The sequence below is a fragment of the Heloderma suspectum genome, chromosome 5 (assembly GCF_057233095.1).
Source record: "Heloderma suspectum isolate Gila_16-S chromosome 5, 16-S_ref, whole genome shotgun sequence".
NCBI lineage: Eukaryota > Metazoa > Chordata > Lepidosauria > Squamata > Helodermatidae > Heloderma > Heloderma suspectum.
In genome coordinates this window covers 209622090-209642298 of record NC_139462.1, presented here as the reverse complement: position 1 = coordinate 209642298, position 20209 = coordinate 209622090, and the positions used below count along the sequence as shown (strand labels likewise).

Genomic DNA, 20209 nt, shown 5'->3' with positions numbered 1-20209 from the left:
CTGAGTTACGCAAGCCCCTTCGCCACAACAAGGCAGTGATCCATGAAGGGGTCCTTGACAGATAGGAACCTATTAGTTGTTCAAATATTAAACATTTATGGCACATTCTCTTGTGGAAGATGTACTGAAGTGAACATAGCAGCACAATAATCTATTTTAGGTCACCTTCATAGAAATACAAGACAAAATTTTCATAGAATCATAGAATAGTAGGGTTGGAAGGGGCCTACAAGGCCAACGAGTCCAGCCCCCTGCTCAATGCAGGAATCCAAGTCAGAGCATCCCCGACAGATGGCTGTCCAGCCTCGTCTTGAATGCCTCCAGTGTGGGAGAGCCCACTACCTCCCTAGTGAATTGGTTCCATTGTCGTCTTGCTCTAACAGTCAGGAAGTTTCTTCTGATGTTAGAGCAATTTCAGATGGAATCTGGCTTCCTGTAACTTGAGCCCATTATTCCGTGTCCTGCATTCTGGGATGATTGAGAAGAGATCCTGGCCTTCCTCTCTGTGACAACCTTTCAAGTACTTGAAGAGTGCTATCATATCTCCCCCCAGTCTTCTCTTCCTAAGGCTAAACATGTCCAGTTCTTTCAGTCTGTCTTCATAGGGCTTTGTTTCCAGTCCCCTCATCATCTTTGTTGCCCTCCTCTGAACCCTCTCCAGTTTGTCTGCATCCTTCTTAAAGTGTGGTGCCCAGAACTGGACACAGTACTCCAGATGAGGCCTAACCAGTGCTGAGTAGAGGGGAACTAGTACTTCACAGGATTCGGAAGCTATGCTTCTATTAATGCAGCCCAAAATAGCATTTGCCTTTTTTGCTAGTTGGGGCAATTGCCCCTTCAGCCTGTACTTTGTCTTTGCCAGTGGGGTCATAGACCCTCTTTTAGGAGAAGACTGAGCCAAAGTAGGAATTGAGCACTTCTGCCTTTTCTTTGTCATCTGTTACCATTTTGCCATCTTTACTTAATAGCTGAACCACCATTTCTTTCCTCTGCCTTTTACTATGCAAGTAGCTGAAGAAAGCCTTTTTGTTGCTTTTAGCATCCCCCCCTAACCTCAGCTTGTTCTCGGCTTTATCCTTCCTGACGCCATCCCTGCAATTTTGTGCTACCTGCCTGTACTCTTCCTTTGTAGCTTGGCCTTCCTTCCACTTCCTATATGTGTTCTTTTTTGTTTTCAGGTCATCTCTAAGCTTTTTGTGAAGCCACATTGGCTTCTTCTGTTGTCTTCCACCTTTCTTTCTTGTTGGAATTGTTTGTAATTGTGCCTTGAGAATTTCCTTTTTTAAAAACTCCCACCCATCTTGGACTCCTTTTCTCATTAGAGTCGCTTACCATGGGACCTTACTTATCACTGTTCTGAGTTTATTAAAATCAGCTTTCCTAAAATCCAGGTTACTCGTATGGCTACACTCAGCTTTTGCTTCCTTTAGAACCAAGAACTCAAGTACAACATGGTCACTTTTCCCCAGAGTTCCTGTAACTGCTACTTTATCCACTAAGTCATCTCTGTTGATTAGGATCAACTCAAGGATAGCCAATCCTCTAGTTCCTTCCTCTACTTTCTGTAGGAGGAAGTTATCCACCACACAAGTCAGGAATTTCCTGGAGGGGCCATGTTTTGCAGAATTTGTCTCCCAACAAATATCAGGGAAATTGAAGTCCCTCATTACTACTACATCATGCTTCCTTGAAACATTGGCTATTTGCTTTTCAAAAGTTTCATCCTTGTCTTCTCCTTGATTGGGTGGCCGGTAGTAGACTCCGACCACCAGGTAATTTTTATTCTTTGCTCCATTTATTTTAACCCAGATGCTCTGGATGGGGCTACCAAGCTCATCCTCCTGTATTTCTGTGCAGAGATACGTATTTTTCACATATAATGCAACCCCACCTCCCTTTCTGTTCCTCCTGTTCTTTTTGAACAAGTAATATCCTTCAGTTGCTGTATTCCAGTCATGGGAGTCATCCCACCAAGTCTCAGTTACACCTATCAAGTCATAATTTCCCTCTTGTATTAAGAGTTCAAGTTCATTCTGTTTGTTTCCCATACTCTGGGCATTAGTATATAGACATCGAAGACCATGTGCTTGATGGTCTGGCTTTCTTTCTACATGTTTCTGAAGACTATTATTGGGTGCTATTAGAGCTGTTCGCTCCATTGTGGTGCATGAGCCTTTGTCCATTGTTACCAACTTTATGTCTCCCTTCCCCGTAGCATTCAGTTTAAAGCCCTCCTGATAAAGTTCTTCATGCTGTGGCCAAACACATTCTTCCCAGCCTTTGTGAGATGCAACCCGTCCCTTGCCAACAGTCCATCTTCCAGGAAGTATAGCCCCTGATCCCAGAATCCAAATCTCTCTCGTCGGCACCACCTTCATAGCCAGTCATTCACCCAGAGTTCTTTCCCTTTCTATCTCTCTTCTGACTACTGGAAGGATGGATGAGAAAACTATCTAGGCCCCAAAGTTCTTGAGTTTCCTTCCCAAAGCTTCAAAGTCTGATGTGATTTCTTCGTAGCTCTGCTTGGTGGTATCATTTGTTCCCACATGGATGAGAAGAAAGGGATACCTATCAGTGGGCTTTATGAGTGCAGGCAACCCTCCAGTCACATCTCTAATCCGTCCTCCCGGGAGACAGCATACCTGGCAAGTCCATAGGTCTTCGCGACATACTTGGGTTTCAATCCCATGCAGCAAGGAGTCTTCCACTACTACTACTTTTCTCTTCTTGCTGTAGGCCTTGGTTTCATCGCTTCTGCTTGACTGACCTTCAGCCTCTTGCTCACTCTCATGCAGGTTCTCCTGTAATGCTTCCTCTGCAGGCTGCCCTCCAGTCTCATCCTCAAGTACCTGGAAACGGTTCCCTAGTTCCACTGCCTCCACTGGTGCGGAGTGGCTTCTAGTTCTTCTGCTCCTAACTGTCACCCTTTTCCAAGGAGTATCCTCTACTTCATTTTTCCTCACCTCAGCATTTCCCTCTTCTGCCTCAGCTTGCTGTTGCTCTTCTAGCTCCTGTACTTCGTTTTGCTGCTGTAGTTCCAATGTTCTGTCCAAGAACTCTTCGTGTTCTCTTATTCCCTCGAGGGTCGACAGTCACCATTCCAATCCTCTTACTTTTTCTTCCAGTAGTGTGATCAAGTTGCACTTGTTGCAAGTGTTAGCCATGTTGATCTCAGGCAAGAAAACAAACACTGCCCACACCTTGCAGGTCACCACCACTGGAGAGTCTTGTCCTTCCATAGTCTGTTTTCCTTTTTGTGTCTAGCTTTCTGATTGTTCTAAAGTAGCCTGGGCCTGGGCCTTACTCACTGGAGGTTAGAAACAGAGTCCCACTCTTTGCCTTTGTCTCCTTTGTCTCTTCTGCCACTGCAAATCCCCGGCCAACTCCTATTTGCTCCCCCTGTTCACTCCCTCTGATCGCTTGCTCTCTGGGAGCTTGCTTGCTTCTGTAGTCCCTGTACCAGCTGGAGCAGCTTCCTCTGCTCTGCTCTAAGTCTGCTTTAAGTCACTGTTCTTCAGTAATTGCCCTACTTAAGATTTTGTTAAGACATTTGAGTTTATACCTTGCTTGTGGGCTTCCCAGAGGGATCTAGTTGGCCACTGTGAGAAACAAGACATTGGAGTAGCTGGATCTTTGATCTGATCCAGCAGGGATCTTCTCATTTAGGGGGTTTTTAGTGCAATATGTCAGGACACAAGGACACAACCAGCCTTGAACTGGTGGCCTGAGTGATACAAGGCAAGATTCTGTCTGTGCACCAGCATCCAACTCTGATCAAAGCAGAGAAAGTAGCCATGCCAGTCAAGGCAACTCCCTTACAGGAGTAAAGCACAGCAGAGCAGTTAATACTCTTACAGACATCTGGGGCAGGGTGCTTGCTTGCTGGTCTGAGAAACTAGAAGACCTGCTCTTGGTTTTTTTTTTTATAAACCATTTTTTCCTTTTAACCCACCCCAGCTTTGCCCCTACCTCATCCTCAACTCCAAAGGAGCCATGTATGACACCACATACGTATGTACTTATTTAAAATATTTCTACCCCATTTTCCCACACACCAATCTTCAAATCATCTTCCTAATAAATCAATTCAACAGCAGCCAGAGGTAACATGCCAAAACAGCAGCAGTCACAGCAAGTTAGAGTAAAAACAGCATTTAGGGAGCATTTGAGCCAAATTCAAGAATGCGAGTCTTCTTCTGGTGCCTAAATAATAGCGTAGGTGCCAGGCAAATATCCCTGGGGAGGGTGTTCCGAAGATATGGCACCACTATGGAGAAGACCCCATCTCCATTCCCTACCAGCCTCACCCCTGAAACAGGGTGGGGGAGCACCAGGAATGAGCCTCTGATGATGAATTAAGTAGACCAGCATGTTCATATGGCAGAAGGTGGCCCTTCAGATACTACACCTGTAGGCATTTTACATTACAGGAATTTAAAAGCATTTTCACAAGTGAACTGAGGACACCTTTTAGAACAGGGCCATTTATGAGTGCCGTTTCTGCAGGATAGGAAGTGGAAGCGAAGCATTTTGCAAATACTAAGGGAGATGTTACATTCAAATTATGAACATGCGAAATGCAAAGCCTATTTTAAGTACCACTTGCGACACTGCTTCAATACCACACACTCATGTAATGAGCAACTAGAACAAATTCTGTTACCCTGTGCTACCATTACTCCTTGACAATAAGATTTTTGCTATTTATAGTTGACTCCTCCAAAAGAACAGGATTTCATTTTATCAAAACGTTCCAAATGTTCCCTAGAGCAACTAAACCAGGGAAAATGTAATATGGTCAGGATCAACAAACAGTGAAACTAATTCCATGCAACCAAGTGTGCTTTCTCAAAAAAACAAACTCCACTGATACCATTCTGAAACTAAAGGGCATTTGAAAAGCAGTTCGCATTGCAGCATGGAGTGGGGAGATCAGCTGTTCCCTAGGGGGGAAGGAGTCAAAAATACCTGCTGAACACAGTCAAGCATTTGGCCTAGCTCTTTGGATCTCTGCCAATACCTGCAGTTTTAAAAGAGCAATTCTGGTTTAAGCCATTGGTTTAACATGCCATTTTCCAGTTAGTATGACAGTCACTCCTGTTGAGGCCCTGGTTGATCTGTGGAATGCAGAGAGAACTCAGATGCTTGCCCCTGATTGACCTCTCCTGCATAGTAGAGTCCATTTTGCTCCTTGGCATACATCTGTGTTGAGGGCAATGAAGTAACCGGAGGAAAACTTGGAGTGAATACAATCAAACATGAGTAAAAGCTCATTAACTGAGCCAACTCTATGGCAGTAATGGTGGCAAAGAATAAATTTTTCTCCACCATTGCTGTGTCCTCTGAAAGTCATCCAGCAGAGCATTGTCAAGTGGCTCACAGTCTTTTAAAATCTGGCTCCACTGACGATGTCTGGAACCTGTGACGGCACACTGTGACATTTTGCTGGACAATTTGAGAGCAAAATTACTTGCATCCAGCACAAGTTGGACTCTGCAACTGGCACAGGTCAATATATGGATGTTTCCAAGGCGCTGTCCGGTCCAATATTACTACATAACTTTTGGTTTGTGGGGCCAGAGGATGTGGGCAAGGTGTTTGGCAAGGTTCAGCATGTGTCTGACCACACCCCTTGAGGCCGATTACATCTGGCAGGGAGAGGACAGCTGGCTAGGTTTAGGAGGTAGTCAACTCCTCTTTGAGAGAGGGAGAGGTACCAGTCTCCTTAAAGGGGTCATTAGTGAAACCACTCCTGAAGAAAGCATCACCGAACCCAGAAGGTCTTCGTAATTATACGCTAGTGGCAAATGCTCCCTTCTTGGGCAGGGTGGTTAAGCCCACGATGACTGACCATATCCATGCTGACTATGTGGATGAGCAAGGGGAAAAAAACGCAGGAAATGAAGCCATCAGGTGTTCTGAATAAGAAAAGCAGATGCCCAAAATAAGCACTACGCAGAAGCCCAGCCAGCCAGGTCTGCTGAGGACATTAAATGGATCCTGCATTGAAACAGAAAAAAAAAAATATCATTCTGATATTTCTAGTGGCCAGCAATTTCTGTCCAAGTAGTATCTCAGACTGAACATCATGAGCAGAAAACCCAAGAGGCTTACAGCTTCTAAGTATGTAAAGATCTGGAATAAAAAATACGCACTGCAGAAATCTATAAATATGGTAATAAGGGAATAATCTCCTTGCTGGCAAATTCAGTAAGCCAAGACACAAAATGGAAAATATTTTCTCAACAAAAATGCCATTGTTTGGGGCAGCTGATTCCTCTATCAGCATGGCTCATTTAAAATAAAATGAAAGGATGTGAACAAAGGTACTACCTATTGCACGTATCTCTGACATTAAAAAGAAAAAACATTAGTATGACCATGGCCTTTTGCATGCTATACTACAGCCTTCCCCAACCTGGTGACCGCCAGATGTTTTAAATTCCAGGTCGCATCAGACCTAATCAGCAGCCAATGGTTAGGGATGCTGGGAGTTGTACTCCAAAACACCTGGGGGTACTGGGTCGGGGAAAGCTGCTATACTGAATTTTTAAAAGAAAAAAGAAAAGGGGTGTTTTAACAGATAGGAACCTACTTTATTTCTGTTTTCTCTGAAAATGGCAGGTGCTTAAAATGAAACGTTTATGCCACAAGGTGAGTGTGGGAGGGTGGGGGTTGAGAAAAATAACAGAAGCTAAAAGACTACATACAAAAAATGCCAGTGACATCTGCATTTTATTCTAACCAACATGAGAGCAATACATGGACTGGGGCACACAAACTCTCTCAACTGCTTATCTATGGTTAAGCAATTGCAAATGGGCCATGAAATCATGGGCTTCCTCCTCTCAAGAGATCAACCATCATCCTTTTTCCTTGCTGGCCTTAACCACAGTCAGGTGACTGTTGCTGTTCAGTCGTTCAGTCGTGTCCGACTCTTTGTGACCCCATGGACCATAGCACTCCAGGCCTTCCTGTCCTGCACTCTCTCCCGGAGCGTGCTCAAGTTCATATTCATTGCATCGGTGATGCTATCTAGCCATCTCATCCTCTGCCGTACCCTTCTCCTTTTGCCTTCAGCCTTTCCCAGCATCAGGGTCTTTTCCAGAGAGTTTTCTCTTCGCATTACGTGGCCAAACTATTTCAGCTTCAGCTTCAGTATCTGTCCTTCCAATGAGCACTCACTTTATCATGCCCGTCTTTGCACAAAACGTTCCCTTGAGATCTCCGATTTTCTTGAAGAGATCTCTAGTCTTTCCCATTCTGTGGTTTTCCTCGATTTCTTTGCATTGTTCATTTAAGAAGGCCTTCTTGTCTCTCCTTGCTATTCTCTGGAACTCTGCATTCAGTTGGAGAGATCTTCCCCTTTCTCCCTTGCTTTTCGCTTCCCTTCTTTCCTCAGCTACTTGTAAAGCCTCATCAGACAGCCACTTGGCTTTCTTGCATTTCTTTTTCTTTGGGATGGATTGAGTTGCTGCCTCCTGAACAATGTTACGGACCTCCGTCCATAGTTCCTCAGGCACTCTGTCTATCAGGTCTAATCCCTGAAATCTATTCCTCACCTCCACTGTATATTCATAAGGGATATGATTTAGGTCATACCTGAATGGTTCAGTGGTTTTCCCTACGTTCTTCAATTTCAGCCGAAATTTTGCAACAAGAAGCTCATGATCTGAGCCACAGTCAGCTCCAGGTCTTGTTTTGACTGATTGTATAGAGCTTCTCCATCTTTGGCTGCAAAGGACATAATCAATCTGATTTCGATACTGACCATCTGGTGATGTCCATGTGTAGAGTCGCCTCTTGTGCTGTTGGAAAAGAGTGTTTGCTATGATCAGCGTGTTCTCTTGGCAAAACTCTATTAGCTTTTGTCCTGCTTCATTTTGTACACCAAGGCCATGCCTGCCTGTTATCCCGGTGATTTCTTGACTTCCTACTTTAGCATTCCAATCCCCTATGATGAAGAGGACATCTTTTTTTGGTGTTAGTTCTAGAAGGTGTTGTAGGTCTTCACAGAACCGATCAACCTCAGCTTCTTCGGCCTCAGTGGTTGGGGCATAGACTTGTATTACTGTGATTTTGAATGGTTTGCCTTGGATTCGTACTGAGATCATTCTATCATTTTTAAGATTGTACCCCAGTACTGCTTTTCCCACCCTTTTGTTGACTATGAGTGCTACTCCATTTCTTCTAAGGGATTCTTGCCCACAATAGTAGATATGATGGTCACCTGAATTAAATTTGCCCATGCCTGTCCATTTGAGTTCACTGATTCCCAAGATGTTGATGTTCAATCTTGCCATCTCATGTTTGACCACCTCCAGCTTACCTTGATTCATTGATCTTACTTTCCAGGTTCCTATACAATATTGTTCTTTACAGCATCGGACTTTCTTTTCACCACCAGACACATCCACAGCTGAGTGTCCTTTTGGCTTTGGCCCAGCCGCTTCACTCTTTCTGGCGCTACTTGGAAATACCCTCTGCTCTTCCCCAGTAGTATACTGGACACCTTCCGACCTGAGGGGCTCATCTTCCGGCGTCATCTCTTTTAGCCTTGTGATACGTTCCATGGAGTTTTCTTGGCAAGAATACTGGAGTGGGTTGCCATTTCCTTCTCCAGTGGACCACATTTTGTCAGAACTCTCCGCCATGACCTGTCTGTCTTGGGTGGCCCTGCACGGTATAGCTTATGGCTTCACTGAGTTATGCAAGCCCCTTCGCCACAACAAGGCAGTGATCCATGAAGGGGTTTCCCCAATTGCTTAACTATAATTCAGCATTCTATGTTCCCCAGCTCATTAACAACTATAGCAGGTCTTTGATATCAGCCCTTAATTCCCTTAATATTACAAGCATATAATTGTACTTGAGAGTTATAATTACATTTATTACCTTCCTCCTACATGCTCCCCCAAACTTGTTCATGATTTTCTTCTAAAAATAAACTTAAGATTGCTTGAAGTTTCACATAAGAACTGTGGAAAATATATACATATATTCATGGGATGTCACTGGTTATTTCAACCCATCCCAATCTGGAGTTTGGCCTGGTTATGTGGCTAAAACAGCTTTGGTTGCCCTGACTTACACCAGGGAATGGACAAAGGGAATGTTACTTCTCCCAGTCCTCTTAGTGGCTTTTGATACCATCGACAATGGTATCCTTCTGGGCTGTCTGACTGGTTTAGGACTCGGAGGCACACTGTTACAGTGGCTGAGATTTTTTGGATGGACGGATCCAGAAGGCAGTGCTAGGGAAGTACTCTTCTGTACCATTGGCCTTTCTTCCAGGTTCTATGTTGTCTCTCTGTCTAGCTTTTTAACTTCTACATGAAACCACTAAGAGAAGCCATCCGGAGGTTTGGGCTAAAGTATCATCAGTGTGTGGATGACGTGCAGCCCTACCTCTTTTTTCCATCTACTAACCCCAGGAGAACTGTGGAAACTCTGAACAGGTATCTGAAAAAAACTTAAATCCAGATAAGACAAACGTACTGTGTGTGGAGAAATCTGTTGATCTGATTGCAGGTGTGAAACCAGTTCTGGATGGGGTTGCATTCTGCTGAAAGACCAAGTTCATAGCTGCAGGGTTTTCTTGGCCCTGGCCCTGGCCCTGTCAATGGAGGCACAGCTGGTGTTGGTGGCTAGGAATGCCTTTTATCAGTTTAGGCTTATTTGCCAGCTGAAACCTTCTCTAGAGAAACGTGACCTTGCCACGGTCATACATGCTCTGGTTATTGTTGTAACACACTTTAAGTGGGGCTGCCTTTGAAGATACTTTGAAGGATTCAATTGGTGCAGAATGCAGCCGCCTGGTTACTTGTCCAGCAATCGGAACATATAAGACCTGTTCTGCATCAGCTGCATTGGTGGCCTATTCATTTACAGATCCATTTTAAAGTGCAAGTGGTTATCCCAAAACAGTTTGGGACTAAGGTATCTGAAGGACAAACTGCACCTGTACAAGCTTGCTCAGGCCCTAAAACAGGCCTGCTCGTGGGGCCACCATCAAGAAGTGATCAATTGGCAGGCACTCGAGACAGAGTCTTTTCAGTTTAAATGCCTTTGGAAATCCCTTCCTGAACAGCTATGTGCTGCCCCTACACTGATGTCTTTTAAATAGGAGTTGAAGGCATGTTTATTAGTGGCATGCCGAACATTTCTCCCACATTATTTTTGACCATTCTCATTCAATTTCATAGAAAATACATTGCTTTCAAAAAGAACATTAAAGGAGAAGAAATGTTGGAGAAATTCTCATGAGTTGTTGTGTTTCCTTTACTTAGGAGGTGGCTGAGGAGAGTGTAGGAGTGTCCTGTTTTTCATTGTACAATCATCTCTCTGCACCTGCATTAGAGGTAAGATGTATCCACAATCACCTTTCAGAAATTTAATATTTGGAAAGTCCCGAGGAAAGTGCTGAAACCTAAAGAATAACAACTAGAGCTAGAGCAATGTCTCTCAGAGGACATTTTTCTCAGAAAAGTCCTGAGATCTTTCTTTTTCTTACCTCCCTAGAAATAAAAGGCCGTTTTGCAGAATTTCCCCTAATTTCTTCCCCGTATTTTGGTGGGGTTTGCCTTCCCTCTCCCCTCCTCCCAACACCCCGGAATGATGCTAGGTATGGGGTATTGTGAAAAACGCAAAATGGGGGTCAGGCTGCCAACACACTTGCTGCTGTTGCTGCTTGCAGTGGCCATGCAAAAAACAAAAACCCCTTAGGAAAAAAGAAGGAAGCTGTGGTACTACGACCCTTGCCAGTGGTGAGACCTACTTGGGAGAAATTGTTGGAGAATTTCTCCTCCCACTGGAGAAAATCGGTGAAATTCTCCTCCCAATTTCTCTGCCCACAAATAGAGTAGTGAATTTCAAGAGCTCATTTGTGCAAAGCTCTAATATTTATTCCAAACTGCTTTCAACTGATCTTTAAGTTTGGTAATTGCTGTTTTAACTGTTGAAGCTAGGTTTTTTTATAACTTATTTTCTGCTGGTTTGTATATTTTAGATTGTTTTATCCTCTGCTGATGTTTTTCGCTGTTGCTGCTGTAATATTTATGGTTTATTCTATGCTATAGAGTGCTTTAATGTGTTGTGAGCCATCTTGAGAGGGGTAACCCTGAAAGTAAGCTTATAAATACAGAAATAAAATAAATGAGCAGTGAATTAAATCTGTTATGAAATGGCTTCATTTCCCCCTCAATATGACTCTGTATATAATTCCCTTCTTGAGTTTTATAGCAATGGTACTGTTTTACTCCATTATTAGATCAGGAATTCATCAGTAATAAGAAAATGGAGGAAAAAGACAACAGTTTGCTAACAGTTTTTGAAAAGGAATAATGACAAGCACTGATCAGCTTCATATAAGAGGCAATACTGAACAAGAGTCATTCTGACAGAAAGAGTTCTGCAATATCAGTGTTTCCAACAATTCAGTGTTTTAAAATACTTCCCTGGGAAGTATGGCACTTTCAACTGGGGAGCGGGGGGAGGCAAACCTCTAGCCCTCTCGGACGCAAAGAAAGGTATGAAGATAGTTGCCCTGATATACCTTCAAAAGAATAGTCGTTTATTCATTTAAAGAACTCAAAAAGACAAGTTAAGTCAACTTCATTATTTTGAGGATCAAGTTCATGAACTAACCATCTGCACAATCTTAAATTCAAATCATTCCACAAGAGCCATGGTAAAGAACAAAAGACAGTTTTAGTATGGCAACAGTGCTTGATCCAGTAAGTAATCATGGCCACACATTCTGAACCAATCTGCAAGGTACTGATAAGTTCTGCTGAAAATGGAAGACAAAAAAAAAAAAGACAGAATTACACATACATTTTAGATGGGATGGGGTGTTCTGGTTACCTGTGAAAGGTAACCTACAGCAAACGTCTGATGGAGTGGGCTCTAGTCTATGAAAGTTTATACCATAATAAACTCAGTTGTCTACAAGATTCTTTGTTGTTTCTACAGCAAATGTGATGTGCAGCTTACCTAATGAGCACATCCTATGTTCCTGTGCTACAGGGTTAGCACAGGAATACAGAAGGAATGGCACCAATGGTGCCATTCCTACTAATGCAACACCATGGGGCAATATCTACTGTGTCATTATACTAACACAAATTACATTGTGCTAGCAGAAGTGACTTCTAGGATAACACCAATGGCGTTAGCTTGGGCGATGGGTTTTTAGGAGAATCCTGTCACACAAGCTAAAGCTACTGGCATTATGCTAGAGATCCCTTACACTAGCCCAATGTCATTTGCACTAGTGCAACAACACAACAGGATAGTGCCCCATAAGTTGTAATGCTACACTAGTACAAAGAAAAATCTGTAACCTGAATAAGCAAAGTAGCATTTACTGGCAAGGTTGGCCCTATCATTAGACAGAGCGAGGCGACAGATCCTAGGAGGCAGCATCGGTAGCGGCTGGGTATTCTTCCGAAGCTCCTTGGTCATTCCATGACTTATTCTTCATGACAGCGGAGAAGCTGTTACCCTGGGACTCGGGCACCACTATCATGTCTCCACAGGCCTTGTCTACAAACCTCTCTGCCTCTCTCAGTTTCTCCACCTCATTTACCATGGCTTCAAGAGGACAAACTTGTTCCCTGAGAGTCAGGAGCTCCCTGCATTGAACACACATCCATAATTTCTTAGTGGAGACTGTGGTGCAATTCTATGTGCATGAAATGTTAGGACACAACTATTGATTTGTTGTTGAATTGTATGTTATTCTGAAGAGCGGATGTGCTTTCTAACATGCTGCTGTTCAGGGAGGAAATCCCAGTGATGCTGTGACATGAAGTTTTCCTGACAGCTGCCACAATTGAGCAGCCCTAGGGAGAACTCATCTACCAAAAGCAAATGGGCTTTGCTTCCTAACATGCTTCTTATCAGCGTATGGGGAGAAGAAGAGCCAGTGTGGCATATGGGATTACAGTGTTAGACTGGGACTTGGGAGACCCAGGTGGTCCCCACTCAGCCATGAACTCACTGGGTGACTTTGAGCCAATACACTGATTCTCAGCCTAACCCATCTCACAGAGATTCTTGTGAGGATACAATGGAAAAGAAGAGGACCATGTAAGCCAACCAGGGCTCCTTGCAAGTGGAAAAAAGGTGAAATATAAATGTAATAGTAAATAGTAAATCCCTGCATGCTCCTGCTGCTCGTCCTACTACCACCTGACTTGTAAAGTACAGGACGGGAGGGGAGGAAGGGATGTTTTGAGACTGGTGGGAGCAGCAGGGGCTAGAAGAGACAAGGGTGGACATTTTTACCAACCCCCCAAACCCCCACTTTTGGTTTGGCAAACTATTCCAAGATCTCTCAAGTCTGGATGGGAGAGCTGGAATCAATTCTGAGTTCAAGCAGGGAGAACTTTGGGGAAGTCAGTCAACCATCTCAAATTTGATTTACAAGGCCAGTAAAGCCCCCAAATGGCAAAAAAATTAAAAAATGCCAAAGCCATACATTTTTATCTAAAGAATCCACACAACACATTACTGCACTAGAAACAAATCTAACATTCCATGCATACAGATCCACCAACTATGGACATAACAGCCTGTCCAGCAGGCAGATAGTTGTACATGGGATGCTCTGTACAATACACCGGATAGCCCCCAAACGCCATCTGGCTTTCTACCTTTGTAACCATTTTGTTTATCGGGCTTGTTTGCAATTGGGACAACTGGGAATCCACCAATTACACAGATAAGACAAGACTGCCTCTCTTTTTGGACAACCTCCCACCCTCTGCAAATCCCAGTCTCTTGTGACATCCTCTGCTTACCCCTAGTCAAAGAAACAAGGAGTCCTTTATGCAGAAGTTATACAGCTGTCTAACATTGTGACAACTTTCATCTATTTTATGATGGGTATGCTGTACATATTTTAAACACAATGCTTTTGATAATTATTAAAGACCAACTGGAAAGGAATTCCTTTAGGGGCAAAAAACTTTTATCCCTATCCAACAACATGTGCTAGGAACATGGGCCTGATGAGTACTATGCTCAGTGGCAGATTTCTGGCATTTTGACAGTTCTTGGAAGCCACCTGCAGTTCATCCATCAATAAAGGGGGACCCATGATAAATTTCAAGTGACCAGTTGTGGAGAGCATCAAGGGATTTCTGCCATGAATGCTATCAAACTCTGGCTACAACAAGCATCCCTACCTTGCACAATCCAAAATAACTCTATTTATTACATTTCTATACCAACTCATTAGCCAGTGTTTTCTGGGCAGTTTACAAGACAAAGATTGAAACCATAAAATACAATAATGTAGTAAAACACAAAAGCCATAAATTTAAAACAAAATAAACCGAAGTAAAAAAACCAAGGTAAAACCCAGCAGCAGTGCCAAGATCTAACATGCACTAACACAATTTTTATAGCTGGAGGACTAAAATCCTGGGAAAACAAAAAGGTCCTCACTTGGCACTGAAAAGACCATAACATAGGTGCCAGGCAACCCTCTCCAGGGGGGGGGTATGCCACAGCTGAGGGTGCCACCACTGAAAATACCCTCTTCTTAGTAGCTATCTGCCTTATCTCTTTGGCAGGGGCACCTGGAGAATGGCCTCTGAAGATTATCTTAGGATCTGGGAAGATATATATGTTTCCCCATCCCAACCTTATCATTTCAGCTGTGTTGAAAGTTCAGATTCTTCTCTGCTTTAATAGCTCACAGTTCCAAGGCTTAAGTGCTACAGTTCAAAAAAGGTTTCAGTTGGCAAAATTTAATCCACACATCCTACTGCCATGTTTCTCCCTCTCTCTACAACTGTTGCTTCCTTATCCACCATCGGCACACTCACTTTTCAACAAGCCTGTTCTTTCCACTCCTGTCTGGCTTCATCTTGCCTCCCACAAACAACCCTGTGATCCTCACAGACTCCCACACAGGGGCACAAGGGACTACTTTCAAAAGTTCTTATCACTATTCATTTTCTATCAGTGCCCATGAGCAGCACTTTGAAGGACTCCCACGCAGACATCTTGGATGCATAACTGTCAACTATTAGAACGGCTCTAACACAGTTGATATTCTCATTAAATCCAGAAACAAAAACAGGGACATCTTTTTTTTCAAATCAGGGCACTCAGGCCATGCACTTAACATCTACCCAACTGAAGTAAAAATTCAAGGGAGATTTATGAATCATCAACCACAGTTCTGAAAAACAAGCTTCATGGAACCTCCATTGCGAAGTATTTAAAGATAATTATTGTCAGAATGCCTATATTCTAAAGTTTGCTAGTGTGACTCTAAAAGATACACCAGGGAGCTTCCCTTGAACATTAAAAAAAAATCCTAATTCAGTACCAAGAGAATTCAAATAATAGTGTGCCTGGAATAATGTATGCAAAGTAACTCAACATACAAATAATTTACTGTGCATAACTTATTCTGCTTCTGAGAGTCAGATTTTCAAAAAACTTAGAATTATCCAAGAGCAGGAAAGAGTGAATGAAGAACAGAAATTGAGGGATTTATTTATTTATTTATTTATTTATTTACAACGCTTATATACCACTCCACATCTAAACCGATTTAGGAGTGGTGAATAATAAAAGATAAAAAGAATAAAACACCATATTAGAATTTTTGTTTTTAAAAAACAGAATCCCAATAAAAATAATGGCTGATCAATCAAGGAAGGGTTCTTGAAATAAATATGTTTTCAGGAGGCACCAAAACCAACACAATGTTGGTGCCTGTATGACCTCCAGAGGCAGGGAGTTCCATAGAAAGGGGGCCACCACACTAAAGGCTCTTCTCCAGGTAGACACCAACTGGGCCATAGATCCATGTGGAACCACCAGCAGCATGCCCTCTGATGACCTCAGTAACTGGGCAGGTTGATAAGGGAGAAGGCACTCTCTCAGGTATCCTGGTCCCAAGTTATTTAGGGCTTTATACACTAGTACCAAAACCTTAAACCTGGCCCACTAGCGAATAGGCAGCCAGTGCAGTCCCTCAGCAAAGGAGTTGCATGCTGAAAGGGGGCAGCTCCTGACAATAGCCAAGCTGCTGCATTCTACACTATCTCCAGTTTCTGGAGCAGCCTTAAAGTGCATTGCGGTAATCCAGTCTTTAGGTTACTAGTGCCTGTACCACTGTGGCCAAGCTATCCCTATCCAGGAGAGGCGGTAGCTGGTGAACCAGCCAAAGCTGGTAAAAGGCACTCTGAGCCACCATGGCCACTTAGACCTCCAGTGACAATGATAGATCTACGAATACCCCAGGAGTATGAACATGGTCTTTCAAGGGGAGTACAACCCCACCCAAAACAGGCAATGAGCCTATCTTCTGAACTTGGGAACCACTCACCCCCAGGGCCTCTGTCTTGCCAGGATCCAGCTTCAGTTTATTGGCCCTCATCCAGTCCATCACTGAATCTAGGCACTGATCCAGGACTTGCACAACCTTATCTGATATTTCTATACTGATGGCACTTCGTTCCAAATCCCCTAATGACTGCTCCCAGTGGCTTCATGTAGATAAACACTGGGGACAAGATGGTACCCTGCAGAACCCCATAGCTCAATTGTCAAGGGGCCAAGGAATGGTCACCCAAATAAATGTTACTTCATTTATTTATCAATGAAATTTATTTATTTAAACTATTTGTATGCTACTTGATATCCTAAAATCTCTAAATGGTTTACATAAAAATACATACCAGGTGGCCCAAAAGTAAGTATACAGTTGTTTAGAATGTTGATGGGAGGGGGAGAGAATGTGTGAGTAGAAGACGTGTGGGTGGAGTCAGAATGACAGTTGGGAAGAGTGAGTGACAGGGAGTGACAGTTAAATCAATTAAGTGTAGAGAGTGAGGGGAGTGAGGCCCTTAAGTAGGTATACAGTTGCTTAGTTTTTTAGTTATTTTTTTTACTAATATTGTGAATGATGGCAGCGAACTTGAGTCAAGAACAAAGAAAGTGGATTCTAAAGCAGTACTGAAAGACTGAAAATGCCGAGCGGGTGCACACAGCGTGGCAAGAAGCATCTGGCACTCCTCCACCAACACGTCTGACAATTTATCGTCTTAGAGATAAATTTGAAGTAACAGGTGCAGTGGCTAATGCACCGAAATCTGGACATCCTAGGACGTCTATGACAGAGGAAAATGAGAGTCGCTCTGATATTTGTGAACAGTCCGAAAAAGTCCACACAACGTGCGTCTAAGCAGCTACCCATACCTACAATGTCCTTGCAATGCTTAATGCGTAAATTGAAATTGAAGCCGTACCGTCCAAGACTGTTACATGGTCTTCTGGAGGACAACCCAGACCGTCGACTGCAATTCTGTGAGATGATGCGTAACCAAATCTCTAATGAACCAGACCTTCTTGATAAAATCATCTGGTCCGATGAGGCTTCTTTCAAGTTGTCAAACCACGTGAACAGGCATAACTGTGTGTACTGGGCAGATGAAAATCCTCATTTGACTATCACATCTCAACTGAACCAGCCAGGTGTCATACTGTGGGGTGCACTGTCCAGTGAAGGTGTTGTAGGACATGTTGTAGGAATGTTGCAACGTTGATGGAATACATTTCGAGCACTTACGAGATTAAACAGTGTTAAACAAATGTAAATGTAATAAACAATGTAATAAAATGCAAATAAACTATACTGTATACCTACTTTTGGGCCACTCTGTATAATACAATTTAAAAACTAATATAAAACAATAAATACTTTCATGAAATATATAGGCAGGGATGAGAAGGGCAGGGAACAGGGAAGTAGCAGATCAGTGAAGCTTCTAACTACTGGAAGACCAGCCTAAGGCCCCATTTCATCCAATCTTTTAAGAAAAAATACAAAGAGATGCATAACAATTCTATTTACCGACTAAAAGGTCTAAGGACTATTTACTGGAATTTGCAATATGCCAAGTTCCAAGAAAGAAAGAAAGAAAGAAAGAAAGAAAGAAAGAAAGAAAGAAAGAAAGAAACTCTATTTAAATTAATGAATCCACAGACCTGAAGAATGCAATCAGTAGCTCCCCTCTAAAATCAATTTATCAACCTACATTGATATAGCACATTGCACTGAGATGTTGGGATCACAAAAAAAGCAGTCTTTATAGTTGAAATATCCATAAGCTATGCCTAAATTTAAATCACATCTAAAATGTTAAACGCACTCTAAATAGTACATGGGCAGCGTTTCTCTCTCCATCCCTTCCACTCAGCACAAAACACATTTGGCATCTATTACTGTTATTGAGCTAAGTCAAAGTGCATCAATTGCCCACCTACCTTTATGTAGCTGTGAGCCACTGGCATAAAATTCTAAGTTTATAGAGGGAAATGTTAGAATAGCACTAATTTTTCTTCAGAGTGTTGAGAAACCATGTTTTGCACCCATTTATCAATCACAAGTGCACAGAAGGACAGTGGTCAGCCATCTGAAAGAGAGAAATAATTGGAACTAGCTTCTCTGGGTAAGATTAGCTTGATCATCAGAAAGCTAAAATGCTGGCAATCCATGTAGGTAGTGGGAGATTCATAATAGGACATGTCTCACCTGCATTTCCTCTTCCAAAACTGAAAAATGAAGTGACCCTAGTGACCTAAGATTTAGTTGCAATAATAATTGTACCTAGCAATATTGGAAGTGCTTCCTCTCGTCTGATCTGGGAAGCTAAGTAGGCTCACCCTGGTTAGTACTTGGATGGGAGACCGCCTGCGAATCAGGCTTCCTGGATTGAGCAGGGAGTTGGACTCGATGGTCTTGTAGGACCCTATGGTTATATAATATATATGCGCGCGCAATGGAAGGCTTTTTTCAAAATGACCCTGTCCATTTTGCTCTGGTCCCTCCCACCCAGAAGTGGCATGCAGCCCACAGGAGGTTAGCTACAAGGGAATGCAGTCTTTGGACGGAAAAAGGTTCCCTAAGTATGACATGAATTATCTCAGTAATCCTTACAAATAAACCCAGTAAGATAGATCAATATTACTATCCCCTTAGTCCAGATAGAGGGCCAAGTCTGAGAGAGAGCAACTTCCCTCCTAATGAATCTGTGGAGGTATGATTTTAAACAAAGACTCCTGCTTCATGGCTCAGACTCAGACATTATATTACAGCAATTCTTCTCTAAATCCCATTGAAAATCTCTTAAACTCAAGCTGTAACATGGGAGAGCATCTCCTTTCAGTAGGATGACAATGGTTAGATAAACACATGTGTACGTTTCAAACCCCACAATAGAGTTGCCCAGCTGTGTCCTACACCACAGTTTACTCTCAGTGCCTAAGCAAACAGCTAACAACATCTCATCGACATCAAGGTAACTAGCTTTATAATTAACACCACTCTAGTTAAACTATGTACAAGAAAGCAACATGAAAAGAACAAGAACAGGGAAATACTATGGAGACAATGAAAAAAAACACAACCCTAACATACAGAACTCTGTTTGAATAGTATCCAGTATTTCAGCATTAAACATCTTCCATTTAGAATGAAGGAGATATGATTAAGTTAATTTTCATTAGCTTGACTTATTTTTTTAGGTTGTATTTGTTTTTTTTTAAACTAGAGGTAGGGAGGGTGGACATGCATATAGCGACTTAGAGAAGACAATATCCCACTTTTACATATTTCTGTCACATAGGTAGCAGTTGTCGTTTATACATTACAGCTTTGCCATGAGACCTTTATGTGTGTGTGGGGGGGTTCTTCCTGTGGAATGATGGTAACATTTAAAAGTTCACAATCATGTGCATGAAGCCAAATGTGTGGGTCTTTTCCACAGAATCAGCAACCTCAATTCCAGCAGGGTGCCAATTCCATTTGAAAGTCCTACGCTACTGGAATTGGGGGCAAGTCTTTAAACATTACTGCCACGCCATGGGAAGAAGCCACATTAAAGCAGTCCCTATGGCAGAGCTGTAATGGGTAAAGCACACCTACCTAGGAAAGTGCTAACTCCATGGGAAAGACCCACATAGTCAGTCCAATCAATGTATCTCCAGACCTTTAAATATTATAGTGGGATAAACCCACATAAAATGGCTCCCAAAATGCTAGTATAACATTTAAAGTGCACCTTTAGTCTTGTTCTAGTGAGTGCTGGATTACAAAACAGGTTAGAAAGGTGAAAGGAATTACACTGAACCCAAGTGATACTGAAGAAAGATCAGTGAAGTAACAATAAATGAGTTCTAA

At 42.7% G+C, this 20209-nt stretch overlaps 1 protein-coding gene across 4 annotated transcripts in view; it reads right to left on the bottom strand.

Moving 5' to 3' along the window:
- Positions 1 to 20209, bottom strand: part of CCNY (cyclin Y) — a 157250-nt gene that overhangs the window by 111264 nt on the left and 25777 nt on the right. The window contains exon 2 of one of the 4 annotated variants that reach the window (XM_084859225.1): positions 18295 to 18443. The exons of 2 other annotated variants lie outside the window; for them this stretch is intronic. Coding sequence is in view for 1 of the 2 variants with exons in the window: in XM_084859222.1 (XP_084715348.1) it covers positions 7182 to 8654 (1473 nt within the window). In the remaining variant the exon portion in view is untranslated. Of the gene's footprint in view, positions 1 to 7; positions 18444 to 20209 lie in introns of those variants that run through there. One more of the 4 variants, XM_084859222.1, reaches the window with a different exon arrangement.